The sequence below is a fragment of the Vespa velutina genome, chromosome 1 (assembly GCF_912470025.1).
Source record: "Vespa velutina chromosome 1, iVesVel2.1, whole genome shotgun sequence".
Classification (NCBI taxonomy): Eukaryota; Metazoa; Arthropoda; class Insecta; order Hymenoptera; family Vespidae; genus Vespa; species Vespa velutina.
Window position 1 is genome coordinate 9,136,354 of NC_062188.1, and position 22,501 is coordinate 9,158,854.

The 22,501-nt window shown below is 39.2% G+C and overlaps 1 protein-coding gene across 13 annotated transcripts in view; it reads right to left on the reverse strand.

Moving 5' to 3' along the window:
- LOC124951653 (mucin-5AC-like) overlaps positions 1 to 22,501 on the reverse strand; it is a 244,314-nt gene that overhangs the window by 217,512 nt on the left and 4,301 nt on the right. Inside the window, exons 1-6 of one of the 13 annotated variants that reach the window (XM_047500405.1) lie at positions 19,682 to 20,632; positions 19,251 to 19,284; positions 18,114 to 18,285; positions 11,554 to 12,354; positions 11,018 to 11,217; positions 9,787 to 9,958 (exon numbers count right to left, since the gene is read on the reverse strand). In XM_047500405.1, coding sequence (XP_047356361.1) covers positions 9,787 to 9,958; positions 11,018 to 11,100 — 255 coding nt within the window. In that variant the 5' untranslated portion in view covers positions 11,101 to 11,217; positions 11,554 to 12,354; positions 18,114 to 18,285; positions 19,251 to 19,284; positions 19,682 to 20,632. Of the gene's footprint in view, positions 1 to 9,786; positions 9,959 to 11,017; positions 11,218 to 11,553; positions 12,355 to 15,500; positions 17,767 to 17,793; positions 20,652 to 22,501 lie in introns of those variants that run through there. The other 12 variants (XM_047500395.1, XM_047500412.1, XM_047500420.1 and 9 more) reach the window with 12 other exon arrangements.

The following is a 22,501-nucleotide window of genomic DNA, read 5'->3' on the forward strand; positions in this document are numbered from 1 at the left end:
ACAAATTCAAATGATAATGATACAAACTTAAAGAAGAAGAAACTCTTGTAGGGTTCCTATTCTCTTCTTTTCTCTTCTCTTCTCTTCTTTTCTCTTCTCTTCTCTTCTCTTCTCTTCTCTTCTCTTCTCTTCTCTTCTCTTCTCTTCTCTTCTCTTCTCTTCTCTTCTCTTCTCTTCTCTTCTCTTCTCTTCTCTTCTCTTCTCTTCTCTTCTCTTCTATTCTTTCGAGAGTGTAATTGCCGAGGATGAGACAGGACTTTCGAAAGAATGTAATTACGTATTACGTTTTCTTACGCGACTGCGAAGTCATCAATCGTCCTTCCGTGGCGTCGATTATCGCGACGGTTACGAAGACGAGGCAGCAATTATCTTGGAGAAATTAAGGACGCGGGCTGGGTAAGACGGGGCGGGCTGCGAAGGGCGATGTGAAGAGGAGAGAAGCGGAGATCTTGACAGAACAGGCGCGTTTCGACAAGAAGGGTGGTACGCTTAATTTCATAGACGTGGCAAACGGGGCCATACGAGCAAGAACAATCGAGCCCGGGAGCGTGTGCAAAAGGAGGGGGTTGACCGAGAGTAGGCTTCGCGTACTTCCAAGGGATAATTACAATAAGCAGCCATCGCTACCCTTACCTCTACGTTGCTCTAAGAAATCCGTTCTACCAAACTGTATATATAATCTCTTGTGTTTGCATCAAGAAAACGGGTTGACCCGCCTTTGATATAACAAAATAATACGTTAAATGATTGATAAAATATATCAATGAAGTTTTTATAGATCTTCTATTAGCATCAGTAATCCGACCATAGCTTAATATTGATTTTTCCGTAGAACAGAAACTGAAAAAAGAACGATAGATATTTCCACATGCGTTGTCGATGTTTCTCGCTATACGATAAATATTTTTCTCTAATGGCACGACAACAGTAACTTTTCGCATGATAAGTACGACGGAGCTCAAATTTTTCATTAAACTCGACTCGTAAAAGAGATTGAATTACAAGTTGGGGTTATACCGTATCGAGCGAAAAACTCTCTGAATAACTTCAAAAGCAAATGTATTTTCATTCGTATATACATATACGCATACATACGGTACACACATGTATTTCTGCATATTCATCGCGTGTCTGCTGCGAACCCATCAATTCGCTACTTTCTGAAAACGAGCGCATCGCAAAGCGCAAACTTAACGGTGCGTCGCGCCACGATAAAACATCGGCAAATTCGCGCGATTGAATTACAGTTTAATTAACTCGTGGGCAATTAAGGTTCCTGCCCAGCTTTACTCGCATGTTGAGGTGTGTATGTGTGCGCGTGCTCTCTCTCTCTCTCTCTCTCTCTCTCTCTCTCTCTCTCTCTCTCTCTCTCTCTTTCTCTTTCTCTTTCTCTTTCTCTCTTCCTCTCTCTTTCTCTATATTCTCGTCGATCTACCACTATTCACCTATAACGAAACGCTTTCCGTCGAATCTCGTTTATCCGCGTACTCGGTGGTTTCCAGAAGCAAGTTTCGAGAGCGCTCGCGATTTCATCGGAAACTTTCACATCCCTCGATCGCTTCTTTTTTCTCTCGTACTCTTTCTCTCTCTCTTTCTCTCTCTCTCTCTCTCTCTCTCTCTCTCTTTCCCTTTCTCTTTCTCCGCCACGTTCCGTCTCTATAGCATGGTACGCTGCTAACGGGCATTTCGTTTCGAGCGCATGCATGCTCGAAATTACACGCTAATGATGAGGAGGAGGTAAAATAATTTGAATTTTTAATTAAAGTTTACCAGATAACATACATATTTTTCGCTGGATCGCGCTTTATCCAACACTGTGATAGCGATATCATTGTCCTTTGATTCTAGTCCGCCTATATAATAAAAATACGCTATTGTTCATTATCAGTATAACGATAAAAAATGGTTTATTGTTCGTTATCCACTGAATGCTTTATTTCAGATATAGAATTTTATTCATAACTATTGCATAAAGTGTCTACTCTATTACGTACATAATAAATTGCTATACCTAATTATACTCACATCTACTTCAATTGAATTAGAGCGTAGTAGGTATGCGATAAAGGATCGACAAAGGCAACGAGAGAAATCTAACCGATTCTCGTGGTTCGACAAAAGACGAGAAGGAGGATACAAACGACTGGACCAATGATATTTCAAGATGATATGTGCACGTATCGTAATAACGCGTAGGTAGTCAGTATACTCGGATGTAGTTAGTCAACGGGAAGCCATAACTGCCGCGTAGGCGGCCGATTTAACGACGAGTGAATAATTACAGGACTTTACGGTCCGTTGCTGGAGAGCTTCGTAAAATAGAGGAGCTACTATACTCGCAGTTATATTTACGGTCCAACGATGACGGCAATTTCGGTTTAGAAATCAACGAGAAAATCGTTGACACTCGAATTTAATCTCCTTACAAGTCTAACGAAAATTCATAATCTTTCATTTGTAATGTTCAACACGATTACGTTCATTCTTTCGTATATCTTTTTATATCATTATTGTTTGTAGCAAGAGAATAATTTCAATTTACAAACATGATCCTCGAAGTTATTCTTCTCATTAGACTAATATAAAGGTGAAAATCAGATAAGTTTGTTCTTTCGGTGCGAACATTTATAATAAAATGGTATTGTTACTTATTACATCGAAGTTCGCGAAGAAACGGATAGAGACCATTAGTGGAGGTAGATTGCGGTTGCTTAGATAATCCCTTTAATAATGTAAGTCGATGAATGAAGAGCAGGAGAAAGAGCTTAACTATGCACGACGAGACCGTGGAACATACGTTTCGGTAAAATCTTTAATTATAGAAGGTTGCCTTGATGCATCTTGATAGAAGAAATAAGAAAGGAATATTTTCCGAAACAGTTGCATAATCGTAAAAATACTTAGCGCATTAATGGGATATAAGTCGGGGTGGCCGCTTGGAAAGGTCGATATCGAAGGGTACGAAAGGGCAGGTGCCGACGACACAAGGAGGTGTGTGTCGCAAGGAGTGTCGAACGGCCAGGTCTCGTGACAAATAGAAGCTTTGTGTCGCGACAATGGGGAGTTTATTTCCGGGCCGGCTGGGGCTACAATGTAGGCACTATACTGTAATTAAATTCCCAAACCCAAGGATTCGGAGGTTATAGAGGAGCCAAAGCAGGGAAGAAAGAGAGAGAGAGAGAGAGAGAGAGAGAGAGAGAGAGAACGTGGGTCGGCAGACTGAAGTAGAAGAGAGGAAGGAGGTAGAGAAGGCAGAACCTTAGCATATTGCATACTGACCACTCCGCAACGCTATGGTCTTTCCTACGGCAGACGCCATATTGTTTGCCGTATGTTCCTTCCTTCCTTCCTTCCTACCTTCCTTCTCGCTACTCTCTGGCTTGTACCAAAGCTAAGATGAAACGAATTCCACTTACAAATTCCATTGTCCGAGAGGAAACGGAGATCGGTGGTGATAAGCGTACGCTAACGTGCTCAAATACGTTACGAGAGAGGTTTCGTTAATAATGTAATCTCATGCAGTTCCTCTCATAGATAATAATCAAGCCATGTGAAAATCAAAGGAAATTGAACAAGTCAGATATCGAGTACCTCGATTCTTCGTCCTAATTATTTTCGTAAAGCTACGAAAATGTACAATGTATGTGTAAAGTAATCAATTAGTTCATCGCTTTGTTTTAGATTATTATCAATTACTAATATTATACCTAAAAATAGACAATATAGGTACACACATACATGTACACCTTTTATATTTTAAAGTACTATAAAATTTGTTTAAATCTATTATTATTGGACAATATAATTAGACATATTTGTAACTCATGTTACCTATCACAGAAGTTTGCACTTTTCTAACTTTCTTATCGGGCTACAATCTGCAATCTCCAAACTACGATAATAATTATCAATAAAATACAAAGTTTCCTTTGTCAACATTTACAAATATAACTACAGAATCCAACATAGATTTTATATGAAATTATTATTTAAAATCTCGATCAATTATAGGAAAGCAAATAACATTAGCCAATTTTCTCAACATTAGAAATACAAACACTAGGATGATTGTCAGTATCGGCTAAAGAAATAGATCCTCGAAGCTTAGTAGTCGTCTCGTACGAAAAGTAAAAGACATCCTAACGTTCTCTTCAAGGAACCTTTCCCTTCTTCAAGGAAAGGGTTCTTCGAATAATCTATATTGGAAGGTGCTAACTGAAGTATTATGTACTCTAGCTTCGAAGCAGCAAAAGAAGGGATCTCGCTTAGTATAAACTAAAATGAGAGAGAAGAAAAAGACAGAGAGAGAAAGAGAGATAGAGAGAGAAAGATGTTGCGAGCGGAAAGTTTGATTCTCCCGTTGAAGGTGGATGAACTTTATTGCCGCTCGTAACGTCAAAAGATGTACGTCGAAAAATAGATATGACGACGTAAGTTATCTCTTTTAAATAGAATACTTTTTAACCTTTCAAGTGTAAAATCAATATATAGAACGATTAACGCTACGTATCATGTTCTAATTTCATTTTTAAGCTCGTTTTAAAACTCTTCACATGTTCATGAGAAGAATATACGTGTGATACCAACATACAAAACACGATAGAGAGAAAGCAAAATAGAAGAGATCGACAAAGTATTACACTAAGCAAGCTCGAAACTACCGTACGTTCGAAAACCTTCGAGATATACATGAGAAAGAGAGAGAGAGAGAGAGAGAGAGAGAGAGAGAGAGAGGAGAGAGAGAAGAAAATGAGAGATAAATACAATTCTGTACTAATTTTCCAATAAGATATTATGATCCTTTAATATCTTAAAAATACATGCATATGTTCGATTATTCGTAAATTAACAAAACAGTTAAGGTCCTCTTAAAATGAGTACATAATAATAAGAAGGAAGAAATGATCGCTTTTATTCTCAATGGTATTAACAAAGTGTGCCGATTCTTGATTTGGTTTTCGTTCGAGACGTCAAAGTAAGCCGGGATCACGCGTCTTCGTGAAACAGAGATGGAGTTTTAATGCGGGGCAAACACACATATAAATCCCAAGCTGCCGAACGTGAGAACGTATAGGTCTTAAGAGCAAGAGAGATACTAGGGAAGAAGGTAGAAAGATAAGCATGCGGAAGGGAGCTATCTAAAGATAGAAAGAGAGAAGGAGAGAAGTAGACGAAAACGTTCGTGCGCGGCTTGTCAGAACGGGGTTGGCTAAAATGAAAGTTGGAGCCACGGCTTGCCGCAGCAAATCCGGCTTGATTAAAACACCGTAGGAGGAATCCCTTACCCCTTTCGCTCTTAGCCACCAGCCATGGTCCCTATACCACCCCCTTTATTTCAACCTTCTTCGGTCGCCAAGGAGCGTGCTTGCGCACGCGCACGCGCGCACTCTCACGCCAAAGTATAATCTTAATGCAGTCTTATACGAAGCGGAACGAGGCTATATTTCATTATAACCCCGCAGTCCTTCCGGAGCCCTTCGCGAACCCTTTCCATTTCGACTACTATAAGCGTAAGGGCGACTGGGATTTTCCTTCAAGATATCGTCCTTGCCTCGAAGAAGGGGCCTTCGTCGTTTGGAACCTCCTCTCTCTTTCTCTTTCTCTCTCTCTCTCTCTCTCTCTCTCTCTCTCTCTCTCTCTCTCTATAGTTCAAGGTAGATGATTCGAAAAGAGAAAGAGAGAAAGCGCAATGGGTGAGGTGAAAGGGGGAGAAGGGATTGTAAGTATCGAAACGGCGACATTGGCTAAAGTGCCTCGCCGTAATGCCTTCCCTAATCTTTTCCCCATCCTGTCGAAAAACTACCCGTTTCTCGCAAAATGGGGGGTATAGAAGGTAACAGAGTAGGGCCACCGAAATTATAACTCATGATCGCGTTTGATAATAGAGATGGCTCGTGAAGCTAAGGAATTAAAGAGTATGTCGATAGATCTTCGATAACACCTCGGATAACTTTCTTCCTAACAAATTATTTCGTTTCTCTTGTTTTCTGTTTTTCTTTTTTTTTTTTTTTTTTTTTTTTTGTTATTTTTCTCGTTCTTCGGTCTGAATCTAGCAGGACGCATTTAAGTAATTATGATATTCGGATTCATCGACAGGTAAAGTTACAACGGTGATATACAATTATTTACAGTGGAATATCAAACACCGACGTCGATTAAAACGACTGTTGAAAGTTGCCGACGAAGGAATAAGGTTGACGGTTGGGGGAGACATCGCAGCTCGAAACTTAAGGGGGTAAAAACGGGAGTATATTTACGATGTTACAATGCCCTACGGACTAATCCTCGCCCCGGGCATTACCTAGACCGATCGAACCCTCTTTCCATGGAATGCAAGCGTACTTTAACGCCAGAGGAAGTTAGATATCCCTAAGAATCAATATCGTCTTTCGTTTTCTAATAAGAATTGCGAGGAAGTAACGCGACGGTGATATAAATGAAAAAAAAAGAAAAGGAAAAAAGGAAGAAAAGAGCAATAAGTCGTAATACGATTTTTCCCTTTAAAATACTTTCGAGAATTCATCCGAGATCTGACTACCTAATTGACACGATTTTTATAAACTCCCCTTGTCGAGGGTTAAACCAGCTTTTGTACGATCGTCGTCGGGGTACGCTCTTGAATCCTCCCATTATATCAAAAGAATGCGACAATACCAACTCATAATTGCCCTATTATGATGATCGTTCCGCGTGAAAAGGTTCGTTTCTTTCAAGTTAAGAATTATTTACTTTATTCCCAGCAGCATAGAATAAACATACCGCGGAGAGTAATAAATCATGAGTAATAAACAAATCATCTTAAGAGGATTTACGGGACTAGTTTTCTAGTATTTTGATAACGCTTTTACGGTTTAACAAGAGATTAGCGTTCATCAAACAGATACCTTTTTCAGGGACTGTTGTGAAAGGACTGAAAGGACAGATTTGGTTAACCCTATTCCAATTCAAAAAATGTTAACGCTTAATAAATTTAACAGGAAAGATCATTGATTTCTTTGTAGTTACTTTAATATTCAGTTTTAACTTTGCCATACTTCTTTGTGCGAACAAAAAAGGAACGAATTATGATATAAAAGTAAGTCAAATTTTATTCATATAAATAATTTTGTTTTCTACCCTTGGTTAAACCTTCTGGAATCACCAGAATCACAAAAGAAAAACGTCGTTGCTAACCCGCATTATATAAGGCGTACAAGAGAGAAAATCTAGAAGGAAGGCCGAAGGAGTATAATCGTAATGGTAATCGCGCCCCTAACGACCCTACAAGTGAAGTCAGAGCAGATTTAGCATTAATATTCTAAGAACGTTGCGCGGAAGCCAACGGGTCTTAACTTCGGTCTTTGTAATAAAGAAATCAACAGGGAGCGGAAAATGATAGTCAGCTGGTGACTTTCCCACTGCTTGCCGAAAGAAACAATGGTGTAAGATGATTATTTTTTAACACTAGTAATATTGAGTGGTAGCTATATAATATCGAATACATTAGGACCAATTTATATTGATAAGAAAACGTTACATTTACATTCAATACCTGCTAGTAGTATTGATTCATAATCGACTTTTAACATTGAACATTCCAATTTATTTTTTGTTTTCATTGTAATAGAATTTATGTAGTAAAAATATTTTTATAAAACAAGTAAAAGAAACCCCGAAGATACACATGCAACACCCTCTGAAGTCAACCCTTCTAACTCCATAGCCAGCAGTTGCCTTTATTGATTTTACAAATTCTCTTTTCTATGTAGACTCTTTATCTACTAATTTTATCTTTGTAGAACAAATTAATAGCAAAGAGTAAAACTTTTAACGAACAGATATTAGTCTTACATAGACTTTTGAAAAAAGTCTAATTCAATTATATCATCTAATTTGTTTTCTATACAATGACAAACTACAACTACCTAGAAATATTTTAAAGCATCGATTACTGTCTCGTAAAAAACTATATGATAGTTCGTAACTTTGATTTCACGGTATAGAATTTGTCTTATTCAAAACGTCACGGAATCCCTTAGCCTTCTTCTCCCTATTCGCCGTTGGCTAAATAGCTAACTTCGCATAACTATCCTAATAGATTATGATTATTGTGGAGGAAAGCTCTGATTTATGCAATTATCATAAATTCAGACATGCCCGCCGTATCCTCAAGGCGCTTTTCCTAGAGTCCCATTCACAAAATTTCAATAGCAAATTATATCCCTGTAAAGTACGCGTCACCATTTTCGTAAAAGATCTTTTATACTAGACAATGTCATTGCTCGTATAAAAGATTGCAGTTTCTTATCATTTAATTTTCGATATTTTCTTTGTATTTCATATACCTATACAAGAACGAAAGTTAATTTATAAAATATACCATAAATTTATAATAATGTTTGGAAAATGTTAGATTGACTCATGATGTTGAATATTTCTACAAATATTATGTAAATAAAATATTAAAGAACAAAATAATTTTATCAATTGTACAATACAAACTTATCGATTTTTTATAAGTCTTTGGTCGGTAAAAAGGTATCTCTATTTTAGAGCTTCTACTTTATCGACAAACAGTATTTTACTTGTACTTAGATATATAATTACCATCGACTAAGATGTATTAATACCGACATGAATGTCGGTAAGTAACTACCTCAAAGGGTAACTATGATACAAATTATTATTCAAAATGTTGATTAATTGTTTATTCTTAAAAATTTAATATTTTTAAATATTATATAAATGCTATTGATCATAATTTTTATTTTTTCATATTAAAAAACTTACTGAACGTAGGTAAAAAAGATCTCTACCATAAGCAACCCTATCGATGGTCTTCCTTCGATATTCGTACTCAAGACGTTTTTGCTCGTAGCAGCGCCGCGAAATTCTTGCGGCAAGCGCATAAAATATCGCATGAATAGAAGTTCCATTCCACCCCCAATTATCTCGACTAAACTTTCCCGACAACTCCCAAGAGGGTTGAAACGAATCAGAACTTCTCGAGAAACTTTAAAAATCGTTATTTTGCTGAGGTAGCGGTATCTTCGGCGAATCGTCCATATATTCCTTAGCTATTCACGAATTTAATCGCACAGAACTATATGAAAAAGATGGGAAATAGTACAAAAATTAGCTAGAAAAATTTATCATCAATAAGAATACATTTATACAAACAAAATTGCATATTTTATTTTAACTAGAATTAATATCACCGTACTCTAAAACGGATTAAAATAGATGAAAGGAATCATTAATGAATGTGTTGAACTATGAATGCGTTGGTGATAAAGTCGAAAATTATCTGCTTCGTTGCTCGTCACCAGGTTTGGCTTACGTAGACATTTATACGAGTAATAACAATATCCCACGTGCTGAATGATCGATAAAAAAAAGAACAAGTCTGACAAAGTGAAACGTCAGCGGTTTGTCGTTACAATCGTTTCGCTTTACGTTCCCTGGCAAACCTATCTTTTTTACGTCTCTTTTACAATTTTATAGCTAAACTTTTATCAAAGAACGCTACTATCTAATTCGCAAAAAATCGCACGAACGAATCGGCACGAAGAAAGAAAACAAAGGAAGAATCCCGATAAGTCGGAACTTATAAAATGCATATAAGAAGAGAAAGAAAGAGAACGAGAGAGAGAGAGAGAGAGAGAGAGAGAGATCGATAGTTCTCCCCTTTTATACAATTATTTTTATCCGGCTAGAATCTCTTGCTAGATAATTATATTTCGATCTTGCCGTTCGACGCGACGAAATTGAAAGTTTATCGGTTATATTCATTTATACCTCGCTTACCTTTTTCGGTGTGGGATGCAAGACGGTGATTGGCACCTGGCGGGGAGTAGAAATCGGCAATGACCGAGTTGGTTCTTTCGTTGAAAATTGCGATGGTTTTGTCTCTCTACTGGATGGCAATTCGAGAAGATGTTGTATCGAATGGTTCTTTCTAGTCTTCTTCGACGCCATCCTATCAAAAAAAAAAAAAAAAAAAAAAAAAAAAAAAAAAAAAAAAATGATTTTACAACATATATAAAATAGATCCTTTTAATAAACAAAAATAAACATTTACATAATATAAACAAATTTTAATGTTAATCTATTAACAATTGTTAAGCTGCAAATAAACTTTAATAAACAGAAGCGATAAATCTTAATTCGGATGTCACACGTGCATAAACGGCTTTTCGTAGAAACATCGCAGCATTGGATATCAGTTGAAACTTTCGCATTTAACTTTTCCGTCCTGTTGGGGAAACGACCAACAAAGCTCATCACTGGAAAGTTTTCCGAGACAAGGACAACCGAGCGAAGCGAGAGCGAGATGTAGCGTGGCGCGCGCCACTAGGACCTAAGTATACCTACATACACTTCTACAAGCAAATCCTCAATATACCGGGTGTCCTGCTTTATATATTTCTAACTAAAATAAGTAATCATTAAATAACGGCTGATATACGATTATGATCACACAAATGTTAAATATTTTCAAACAAAAATCCTCTGTTCAAATTTATGAATGAATAGTGTAATATGAATGAATTACGAATAAAAAATATACGCCTAATGTATTATGTTATAATGAAGCTATAATAATATCTTTTTTCATTTAATACAAAAAATGAAATGGAATATACGATTCCAATAAATAATAATACAAAAATAATGAAATAAAATTTTTAAAAAATTAATTTTTTCAATGTCATTGATAATTATATTTTCCCTGAATTTTTTTAAAAACATTATTCGAACTTTTGAATCATTAATCGAACGAAGAAATATCGATCGTTCCATGTAAATCCATTCTTTCGAGTTTCAAGAAAAGAAATCTAAGGAATTGAAAAAAGAAAATTGAAAAATAACGGAAGATGTATTTCGCACGAAAATCGGCTCCCCTACAGGGGTTGCTATATCGTAAAAGTGTCGGCGTTCATATGTATATGTATATGAGAGAAGAATAGAAAAGGGAAGAGCAACGTGGAGGGATGAGTCGTGCGCCCAACATCCGAATATCGTCGGGGTAACTCACCTCGAACAGTCGCGAAAGTTTCTCTCTTCCTTCGTGTTTACGCACGCGCCAATCGTACAACACATACGTCCTAGCACGTGCATATTGTTCTACGCGCATGTCCATTCTCTAAACTAGTGTGTGTATGTGTGTATTCGTTCACACGAGGGCGACCAGATTACGACCGTGACCTTACCGACAGATTCGTGGACTGAGTAATTCTAGAAAAAATTTCAAATAGAACATTCTGAAAAAAAGAGACACGAATGATCGCCGTTAAATAACGAGCAGTGAATTTAAATGTATCATTCAGAGCTTTTATGATATTTATATACTTATCAACGAAGATAAAAATTGAATTTTATTTATTCTTTAATAAATTAATGATCATTTAACAAAAAAGAGTTTTAATATATATAGAAATCAGAGATCCGATATTTCGGTACATTGTATATATATATATATAACTCATTCTGATTGAATGAAAAAGGGCAATTCGATCTTTATGATCAATATCGATGTTAATTAACTAATCTGTTCGTTCAAAAAAAACTTACATGGAATGTACAACGAATGAAGTACGTGGCAATTATCTCTAAGCACTCGACTTGTCGCAGAGTGTATGTGGTTGATTTTAATCAGACAGCTCGCTCGTTCGAAATGTATAACATTTTGATGAGATCGAATCGAAGCGAATCATTTCGATTGCGTCCTTGCTTCGCTTAAAATCGAGTCAATAATTCATTTATTAAATCATTAAATTCGTTACAAAGAGTATTTGTTATAAACAATGAATTTCATTCTATGAGAGTGAAAATATTGATTACAAGCTTCCTTCAAATAACAAAATATTACAGATTTCAACACTTTGACATTCATTTACACTGTTTAAAATTAAATAGAAAAATTATATAACTTGTAACATCATGGGAAATATAGATTTTTATATAATTCTTGAGATCATACGGAATATCCCTTTTGCTTCGAAAGAATGACACGAAGCATCGACGAGAATACACATGCAGTACAATACCGAGAATCTACAGAAAGTAAGAAGTACACTTTCAATCAAGCAAATCTATAACTCAGTCTACCGTGAAGTATGTACTCATTACGACACAATAATAGATTATTATGTTATTCTTTTTAGCTTATTTATGATATACATTCGTCTTTCACAAAATTGATATAGAAATAGAACAAGGCCTTCGAATGAATGAAAAGATCGATTTGAACATTATGGTCCAACAATGTTGTCGAAGTGAAAACGATCTCATACTATCCTATTCCATCGGTATTTATCATTAAAATTTCTAACTTCGAGATAACGGCATTTCCAATAATTAACTCGAGAACGGCTAATTACAAGGAAGAAAATATAGCAAACATTAATCCATAGCTACATATTCGCTCGTCGGATCGGTGATCAAATCTTTGCAAACTTTCAAAGTCTCGAATGACTTGGAAGTAGAAAGACGAAAGAAAAAGAACGAAGATGGAGATAAAGGAGGAGGATGAAGAGGAAGAGGCGGAGGGAGGAGGAAGGGGGAGGAGGAAGAAGAGAAGAAGAAGAAGAAGAAGGCGAGCAGTACGTATTTCAGTCATCCAAGCAACTTTTGCAAGTTTAATGCCCGGGCGCTCGAGTAATTTAACACGACGAAATTAACTTTTCAGTTTTACCAAAGTTTCCTGGCAACTTAACCGCGCCTTTACCTCCTCCAAGCCCACCTCCCGTAGACTCGCTGCCTCCACAAACTCCTAGCACCCTCACCCTTCTCGTCTTTCACCTATACGAAGACTCGAGAGCAACTTTTAAAACGCTCCGTCGTGGTAACAACTGCGCGGCACGGCGCGGAGCGCTACCAAACTATAATTTCACCCTTAAGACCCAGAGTTTACGACGTAAACTTTTCCGCTCGCGAGCAGTCACGATGGGGTGATGTCGATACTTCGATTTCGATGGAAGAAAAAAGAAAAAGAAAGGTAGATAGAGATAGAGAGAGAGAGAGAGAGAAAGAGAGAGAGAAATAGAGAAAGAGAGAGAGAAATAGAGAGAGAGAGAGAGAGAGAGAGAAAGAAATAAGAGAAATAGAGAGAGAGAGAGAGAGAGAGAGAGAGAGAGAAATAAGAGAAAAATATAGAGAGAAAAAGAAAGAGAAAAAGAGAAAAAGATTTGTGCGTAAAAACAATCAAATTGGCGAAGCGATAGAAAAGTTTTGAAAGGTGACTCGTATCGATACTTGCGTCAAAGGAAACCCAACGAAAATGATTACTCGAATTTATCGACTTACATCCGCGATATTGAATAAAGTATTTCGTATCTACAACCTTACAAACATAATTTATATAGATTTTCTAGGAGGTTTAGTGTATCCGCTCTTAAGAAATACGATAGCATCGATATCGAAGAGTAATGCAGCGTAATGTTTAAGATTTAACGACTTTACTTAAGTATGCAATCGGTACATTGATAAAACACTTCGCAATAACGGAAATGCATATATTATATATATATATATATATATATATATATATATATATGTATGTATATATATTTATACATATAGAGACATGCCTTCGATAATATTCCTATTACTACGATACCCTCACGAACATTAACAAGGGCTCGATTTATTCGTTGATTCATCAGCAATCGTATCGTTGACACGCGAACGATCGGTGAATTCCTAATTCGCCATTACGGTTTATCGAATCGATATTCTATTAATCGTACATCCATAGCGTGACCATAAAGTGTGCAAATCGAAACGAATACATCAAATCGAGATTACTTTTATCTTTCTTGTATTTCTCCTCGCTCCTTTTGCTAACTTCTCTCTCTCTCTCTCTCTCTTTCTCTCTCTCTCTCTCTTTCTCTCTCTTTCTCTCTGTCAGTAGCATGGTAAAGCGGCAAGAAGGGTCTCGGTCGATCGACTTTCGAGTTCCGATCCGATGACGGTAGTTTGGCAATATTTTTCCGACTAGATTTGCGTAGCTATTACACCCGCACGATTGACTTTCTGTTACTTCCAACATTTCTCTTTTTTTTCTCGTTTTCTTTCATTTTCAAAGATCTCTTTTCGCCAAAAGTCAGCAAGACGATTGCCGAAGGGATACGAAAATTTGAGATTCGCGGCTATTGCTCATACCGAAATGTCAAGTCTTCCAGTAAACAAAGACTCTAATGACGGAAAAAGAAAATTCTTCTATTTGCATCATTCGGAAAATTCGTGGTCGCAAGTCGAACAAATAAAAATGCACTGTTCTAGATTCGAACCGCGCCTCTTGCATGTCTTCCAAGATCGATTCGTATCCTAAAATCGTGAAACGAGAGCAAAAGAGAGAGAAAGACGGAGAGAAGGAGAGAGAAGGAAAAAGAGATGCAGAGACAAAAACAAAGACAAAGAAGGAGAGGAGCAAATCGAAAAACTTAGGAAAAATTCTACAGAGTGAGAAGAGAAAATCGCTTCTCTATCGAACGTTCTTCTCTTTTTCTTTCTGAAATTTTACGTGAATAGACGAGCATGTTAGATAGAAGGAACATATCGAATACACACGAGTTTTCGAAGACATTTCCTTAGATAAGGAAATATCCTGCTTGTTTTCTAGTTTACACTTTAAAAAAAAGTCTCTCGATTTCTCGTGAATCAGGCGCACACGTGCAAGAGTCTGCGTTGTCAAAGTTTCTCAAGAGACAAACTTCCAAACCACATTTAACAGATATATGAAAGCCGAGCCTATCTAGATGAATTCGAAAAAATAAATGTATCGATCGAACAATGCGATTTCCATTTTGTTATTTTCGGAAATTGATGAAACTCGATACTACATGATAAACATCATCCAAATTTAAGATCTTGAATGGATTCCGAGTATCAAGTCTCGTCTTTCATAAAAACTTTTCTACTCGATTTTTATCTAACTCGAATATAGCAAAATAATATACCAAGATCGCATTAACGTCTGTCGAAAGAACCAATCCGCTTTTGCAAATCCGTGTAGATTTGCGGAGCAATATTTCTACGAATTGGACGTTGCAAAGTTTCTATTTATTCTTCTATCTAATAAAGATCGGAATTCTTCCCACGTAACCTAGAAAACAGGAGAATTATGTATATAAATATAGGTATACATACATAGATGAGAAAGACTCATTTCTATTGCAGAATCCATTAACGAAATGTAACTATTAATCAAATGAACGTTTGCCTATCCTCCTTAGAATAAAAAAAGTATATTAAATAGCATAAACAATAAATGAACAGACTGCAATTAATCCAAATACATAAAGCAATATGACCTCTTTCTGCTACTTTAAATTAGAAGCACAGCTATCATAGCACGTTTTACTTCATTTATGATGAGAAAATGTTGTCACGCGACTTTATAATTCAAAGACCAAATAGTTAATTATACCAAATTAAAAAAGATCATCTTCTCACTAATCTTTCGAACGAATCGTGATCAATGGTTAATAGACATGAATTAATAAATTAACACTTACCTATAAATATAATAAAAGCGAATAAAAAATCTGATCCATCTACAATCGTAGACGTCATAGAATCAGACAACTTACGCGACCTATGTATACACTTATCATTGTCATAAGAAGACTCGGTAAAACTGCCTATAAAATGAATACGAGAGAAAGAGTATTTTCTCGTGATAAAGAGCAACGGAATCGTCGGGTAAACTCGAGCCAGCAAGTATTCATACATTTCATCGTGTATGTACGTATATACATACGTACCAGGAATAACGTTAGTACAATAGGAATTACATGTAGAAACGAGAGGGTTAAAACCAACCCTATTGAATTAGACAAGAAAGACGGGACCCGTGTCATGGAAACAGCTTTGTAGTTTTTAACATTTGAGCTTCTGAATGAAGACAAGGTTTAGATGCACTTAACGAGCTTCTTTTCTACGCTGCGCTTGAATTTTATTACGGATACGTCTCGCGACATATTTTTCACAAGCCTCTGCAGTAATGAAAGAAAAAAGGAAAAAAGAAAGAAATAAATAAAGGAAATTAAAGGAGAGAGAGAAAGAAAAGGCTTCTGAAAGAAAGGCACAAAAGTGCAACGCCGAGGTCGACGCATGTTTTTCTGCACCCTTTTTTCCACGTTCTTCCCACAGCACGTTGCGTTTTCGCGCGTAACCAGAAAACGACAGAAGATGCGGTTGAGCCTTCGAGCAAGAGAAGATTAACTCTCATCTAACGAGTTCTTATGAGACGCAATGAGAAAACAATTTGGACTTTGTCGTTGACTTCAGTGAGGACTGCGAAGACAACTCTGACGAGGATGACGGCTACGAAACGCACGCGCGTGGAATTGAGGTTGAAAGGCCTTGGACCACGCTTCGAAGGATTCCAAAAGCCTCCTGCTAACAGCCACTTGGCAGAATTCGAAGCACAATGCCGACAACGCGGAATTACAACGCGCAACCAGGACGATGACGGCCTAATTAGGCTCTCCCTCTCTCTCTCTCTCTCTCTCTCTCTCTCTCTCTCTCTCTCTCTCTCTCTCTCTCTCTCTCTCTCTCTCTCTCTCTCTCTCGCTTATGCTCACGCTCACGTTCGCTACGCGCGCCGACTCGAATTCCAAGTACTGTTAAACGAGGGATACAATAATACATCCTAAAATTTCCGAGTTGGGTACCATGGCGATATTTCTACGAAACGCGTGAGAGTTCGAACGGCTGGAATAACTCCAACTAAACAACTTCCAAACGAGGAACTCCCATTCCTCCTGGTACCCTCGCGAGACTTTACACGAAACTTCGCTATCTTCGCCTTGGATAATGTTGATACTCCTTATCTTGTAAAGTTATTAAAACGTAAACGAGCAAAATGGCATCCAATTAAGAGAATTCGCAAGAACGAGCTTTATAGTTTACTCGGCGCTTTTTTAAAAACCTTTATTTAACATTGTTAGTGAGAGCCGATTATCCTTTCCGTAATGCATAATGATGGCTTTAAATACTTTGAGAAACTTCAAACTCGTTATTATTCTCTACGTCGTCGACGTCTACCTCGTCGTCGTCGTCGTCGTCGTCGTTGTCGTCGTCGTCGTCGCAAGGATTACGGTGGCCGTTTTTCGATCATCCATCCGACTACATAAGCAGAAAACTTTTCATTGCCGTATGAAAGTTACGAACATACAACGTACATACGATGTATTGGTAAGTTGTTTAATAGAAGGGGTTTGCGCACAGAGGATTAATCTCGCATTGAGCCTGCGCGCTGAGGAATCCCGATAATCAAAAGCGTTGATACTCTCACAACAAGCAAAGTTATATAGCCTATCCGTTAGACGATCAGCTGACCCGCATCGCTCTAACATAAGATGCTCTCGCACAAGCATCGATTTAATTAAACATAAAATTTCGATCGCCTAATGATCTTAAATTACGCTTAAGAATTCCTTCCTATCAGACAAAGTATTGATACAGATATCTCTTACACTCTTTCTTAATCGAATCTATCACATTGTAAAAAAGTGTATTTGAAGGAATTAGGAAAGCGACAAGTCCTTGCAAGAAAATATCATCTTCTGGTTGAAGGAACACTTTATAAGAAGCGCGCCACCGTAATTGTATCAGTCGTATTTACACGTTATCCAGCACCGATCTCCTCGTACACGACGTCGGTCAAGAGGGATTACTTCCAAGTACTTTCTTGACGCTACATCCTACTTTCGCTCACTGATATCGCTCGTAACAGGAAAACATCTAAGACTCGAGGAATAAGAATAAAACAAAAAAAGAAAAGAACTAAACAGAAGTACATACTTTGTTCATTCATACCTCAACGATGTTGTTAACGAGCTCGTAAAAAGAGCCGACGAGGTTCGCGTTAAAAATCGTTTATCACATTCGCTCGCGTTTCTTATCGCTCGTAGTACGATCGATACGATCGCGAGTCATATCACGACTATCATTTCTCGCGCGGCGCGCCAGCTCACTCATCCCACTGTGCGTGTCACCGGTGGGCACGCGACACGTTTACGTCGGCGGCACGCGTACCGGCGTTACCGACAGAGCAAACTCCGTCGTTAGTAGGTTAGAATCCGCTGAAAAGGGAACGTCGTGAGAATGAGTACACAGACTACCAGCAAACGTTCCTTCCTTCTACCCTCCTTCGAGCGTACTCCCTCTACAACCGTGGCATCTCCCGCAGTTTCCAGGATCTCGCGAAAACTTTGCTCGAAAGCGGCAGGCGGCACGAGTCCGTGTAGCAAACCGGTGGTGGTAGGGATGACAGATACCTATACGCTATCTCGACTTTCCGAAGAGAGCGAGAGCCAAAGAGAAAGAGAGAGAAATAGGAGGGGATAGAAGGGGTTACCCCCACTTTCTCTTTTGTCCGCTTCTCTGTGTGTACCAACGAGTACGAACGCGGTAAATAAAAAAGTTTCAAGTCGCCGAGGACTTTGGCGACGAGCAACGCGCAGGAACCAACATGGTGGCGCACTTCGCAAAACTTTCTCAAGATGCGTACGGTTTCGGACCGTTCTTAGATATTTATGTGCGCGAACACACGTATACACGCGTATTCGAGAAAGGCAAAAGTTCGAAGGAATATGCTGTTGCTCTTCCGAAGGAAATCGAATAATTCTTCGATGTATCTACGTATATACATAAAATAAAATGTTACATTCGCGAGTCCAATTTATTCTCGGCGCGGGATATAAAATGCGTAAAAGGGTAGGTACAAAAGACGCGAAACATGAATATATTCACCCATCGGAATTAATTTGTCGATCGATCGATTCGAAGCAAACCGTGTCGATACCAAATAAAAAGAAAGTTCGCACGCTCTCCCTCCATTTGATTGAAACTTTTCAACAAAACTGATACGTCAATCGCGATATAAGCGAGCCGGTGGTTTTTCGATTAACCTGAAAATTGAAATGATAACACCAGCCGAATTTATATTCGATAGGCAAAATTATAAAATCCATCTTCGAGATATGATCTTTCGATCGCGTGGTAGAAAGACGAGTATGAAATGTCAAATAGTGGTAGTAATAGAAGTAGTAGTGTAGTAGTACACGCGAGCGACACGTGGTTACATGAAAACGTCGTTGAAAACGTCGACGTGTCTATGACACACACCGAGAAGGATAAAAAGGAAAAAAGAGAAAGTCGTCGATTGATCTCGATAAACTAATCGTACGCACGATGTATGCATACGATTTCTTTCTCATCTCGTAAGATCTTCGATCTAGTCGCGGAGGTAGCAGTACCTGGTCGCCTGCCGCCTGCCCTCGTGGGAGTCAGCTAAGGGAAATCAATATCTCACTAGGGGTAGAGAGAACACGAGAAAGAGAGAGGAGAATCGGCGAGAGTAGGAGGCGCTCGAAGGTGGAGGTGGAGGTGGCGGTGGAGGCGGAGAAGAGTCGCAGTCGACGCGCTCGTCGAACGCGAGCGCGCGACCACCGCGTAGTGCCACGCGTGAACTCGTGCATCGCGGTGGTGACACGCGTAAACTCGTGCGCGAAGGATTTCCACCGACCTCCTACTCCTTCTTCTTCTCCTTCTCCTTTTCGATCTCAGGCCAAGCTCGCTTCTCTCTCTCTCTCTCTCTCTCTCTTTTTCTCTCTTTCTCTTTCTCTCTCTCTCTCTCTCTCTCTCTCTCTCTCTTTTTCTCTCTTTCTCGTTTGACGCTCGTTATTACCGGCCGTCGTGCGCTCGGTCGGTCACACAAACTCTACCACCACCAGCATCGGCATCACCACCGCGACCACTACCACCTCCACCACCACCACCACCACCACCACCACCACCAGCACATCCACCAACTACTACTTTAGGAGTCGCCTCATAGTAGCGCGTGTAGAAGCGTCCCGCGTGGCGAGTCCCGCACGCTACTCCACGCTAAGCCACGTGTATATTGCAAGCCGTAGAAAGCCCGATCGTTCCATTCCTGTCGGCCGCTTAGCGGGAACTGGAGACGAAAACCTTGCCTCCGCACCGCGTTCCTCTATCTCCGTCTCTCTTTCGTTCTCGCTACCGCGCTCTCCTGACTCGATCCAAACTCTCCCTTCATCCCTCTCGCTCTCTTTCCTTCGCTCCACGCGCTCGCTCCTCGACGAAACTTTCCCGGCGTCGAGACCACCACCACCACCACCAACACAAATATACGAGCTACGAAGGTGGTGGCAGCAGAAACGACGACGACGCACACCGCCGTCTCCGTCTACCCCTTCTCTCCTTCCTCGCTCTCTTCCAACCAAATCTATCCCTCCTTTCATTTCGATTCTCCACCCGCCACTGCTAACGCGCCTCCTTCCCTTTCCTTCATCGTTTATCCTTCCTCTCTCTTACTTCTTTACTTCTCCTTCAACTTTTATCCAACTTTTTCCCACCTTACGAACTCTCAACTACCTTCCCCCTACTATCTTCACGGACAACGACGACAGTACAACGACGACGACAGCACTGTCGCTTCTCCTGTCTCTTCTCTTTCTTCTTCTACTACTTCTTCATCCTCCTTCTCCTCCTCCTCTTCCTCCGCCCCTCTCTCACCCAAACTCGCTTCTTGCCCTGGGGATGCGCGTTATGTATTAAAGTGCACATCTCGCCTTCGTAGTGTGATCCGCTTGCTTGGAAGAAAGTTTGCTGAAGATAGTTTCGTTGTTATCGTCTGTTCCTACTCGACAACTGATAAAAAGAAAGAGTTTTTTCGATGCCTTTCTAATTGCTTCCCGGAAATTTTTTCAATTTTCTGTTGATCAATTTTATATTATATTTATTTCCTAACCGATTCATAATACACAAACGATGACTTTTTGAATCTCGTTGAATTCCATTGTTTGAAACAGAAAGAAATAGAGGGTGAGTCGACTTCGCTTCGAAATTTTGGGCACGTATCGCCCTCTCTTTGAATGAATTCGCGCGGGACCTTGATTTTGGTTTACAGAAGTAGGTCACAGTGCTGAGAGAAAATCTACGGCTCACGTATTACCAAACAAACGCGCAAGCCAAGCTCGTTCGAATTTAAATCGATGCATTTAGCCGTCCGAGAATAGTATCTCTTTATATCGTAAATCTACCTAAGGCATTGCGCTATTATTTCTACGCGTTTCACCGCCGACAGCGCGCCGCTGCAGTCATAAAAGTAAACACTTTCGTCGAGCCGAAGCGCTTAAGATTTATGGCTGTAACACTAATAAAACTTACAAGCAATGGTAGGATATACGACGAGAACATTTCTTGTTCTTTGCGCGAAGACATTTCGTGCGAGTGAACTAACGCTTCCAAATCGGTATGCAATCTTATGTAACGTTTAGAAACTACTTCAGCTTATTGATTTAACAATTCTCGCACCTTGAGCGCATCGTTTTCGACATTAGAATTAGCATGTACCGATAGAGGGTGGTGAAATTGATATCGAAGGCAAGGTACTACTCTACTGGGCTGAAAATTCGAGTTTCATAATTCATTTCTCGTAACTTTATTCTTTAAAACAGAATATCATTTCAGAGATTATCGGAAATTGTCAAATTATCTAAAAAAAAAACTCGTAACTTAAATCGTCGGACTCGAGAAATGTTTTGCTAATACGTCCTTCACCGTTTCTTGGAAAATTAGTCTTTTTCTGAGAAGTCGATTGTACGAAAAGAGAATAGATCATAAACGATATTAGAAGATTGTAAACGTGCGAGTAAAACGCTCTCGGAAATGAGTAATAACGATAAGGACGTGGCATAGTGCGGCAAATCTTGTAAGCCTCGAGCAGTCCCGTCTGCAGCATCGCAAAGAGAGAGCACGTCTATTGTGGTGCATACTTTAAGCAGTGGCACGCTCCGGAAAGGAGATAGCGAGGATAGTGGTAATGGTGGCAATGTTGGTGGTAGTAGAAAAGACGAGAGAGAGAGAAAGAAAAAAGAGAGAGAGAGAGAGAGAGAAAGAGAGAGGGTAAAGGAGCTCGTGCGCGCGGCCGGACGTCGTGACGCCTGCGTCAATCTGCGATTCATTGCCCTGGCAACGGTCGACGCGCTGACTGCCATCCTCTTTATCTCTCCGCTCGCTCTTTTCTCGCTTACCTTCACGAACGAGCAAACGAACGATTTTAGTTTATCCTTTTTGGCGGGCTATTTCGTTCTTCTTCGTCATACGCTTGCTATGTCTTTTTTTTCTCTTCCTTCCTTTATTTCTAGCTTACTACTATCGAGAACATGAAAACACTGAATTCGAATGCATCATCGACGTAACAAGTGCATTTTGTCATTTTCTATATCTTTCTATCTCCATACTCTTTTCCTCTTCTCTCTCTCTCTCTCTCTCTCTCTCTCTCTCTCAGTTGATCCTCCCACCGTTTTATTTTCCCCTTCCTCTCTGGCCCCTCTCTTTCGCCGCATTTACCGACTAACTTTATTTCTCAATCGGCGAAACGATCGGAATCGTGCCGATTTACGAGCTGACTTTTCTTTCTTGCTTCCGTTTCGGCTTGCGTCTTACGTATAAAATTACGATTTTCAAAGAAGCAAAATTT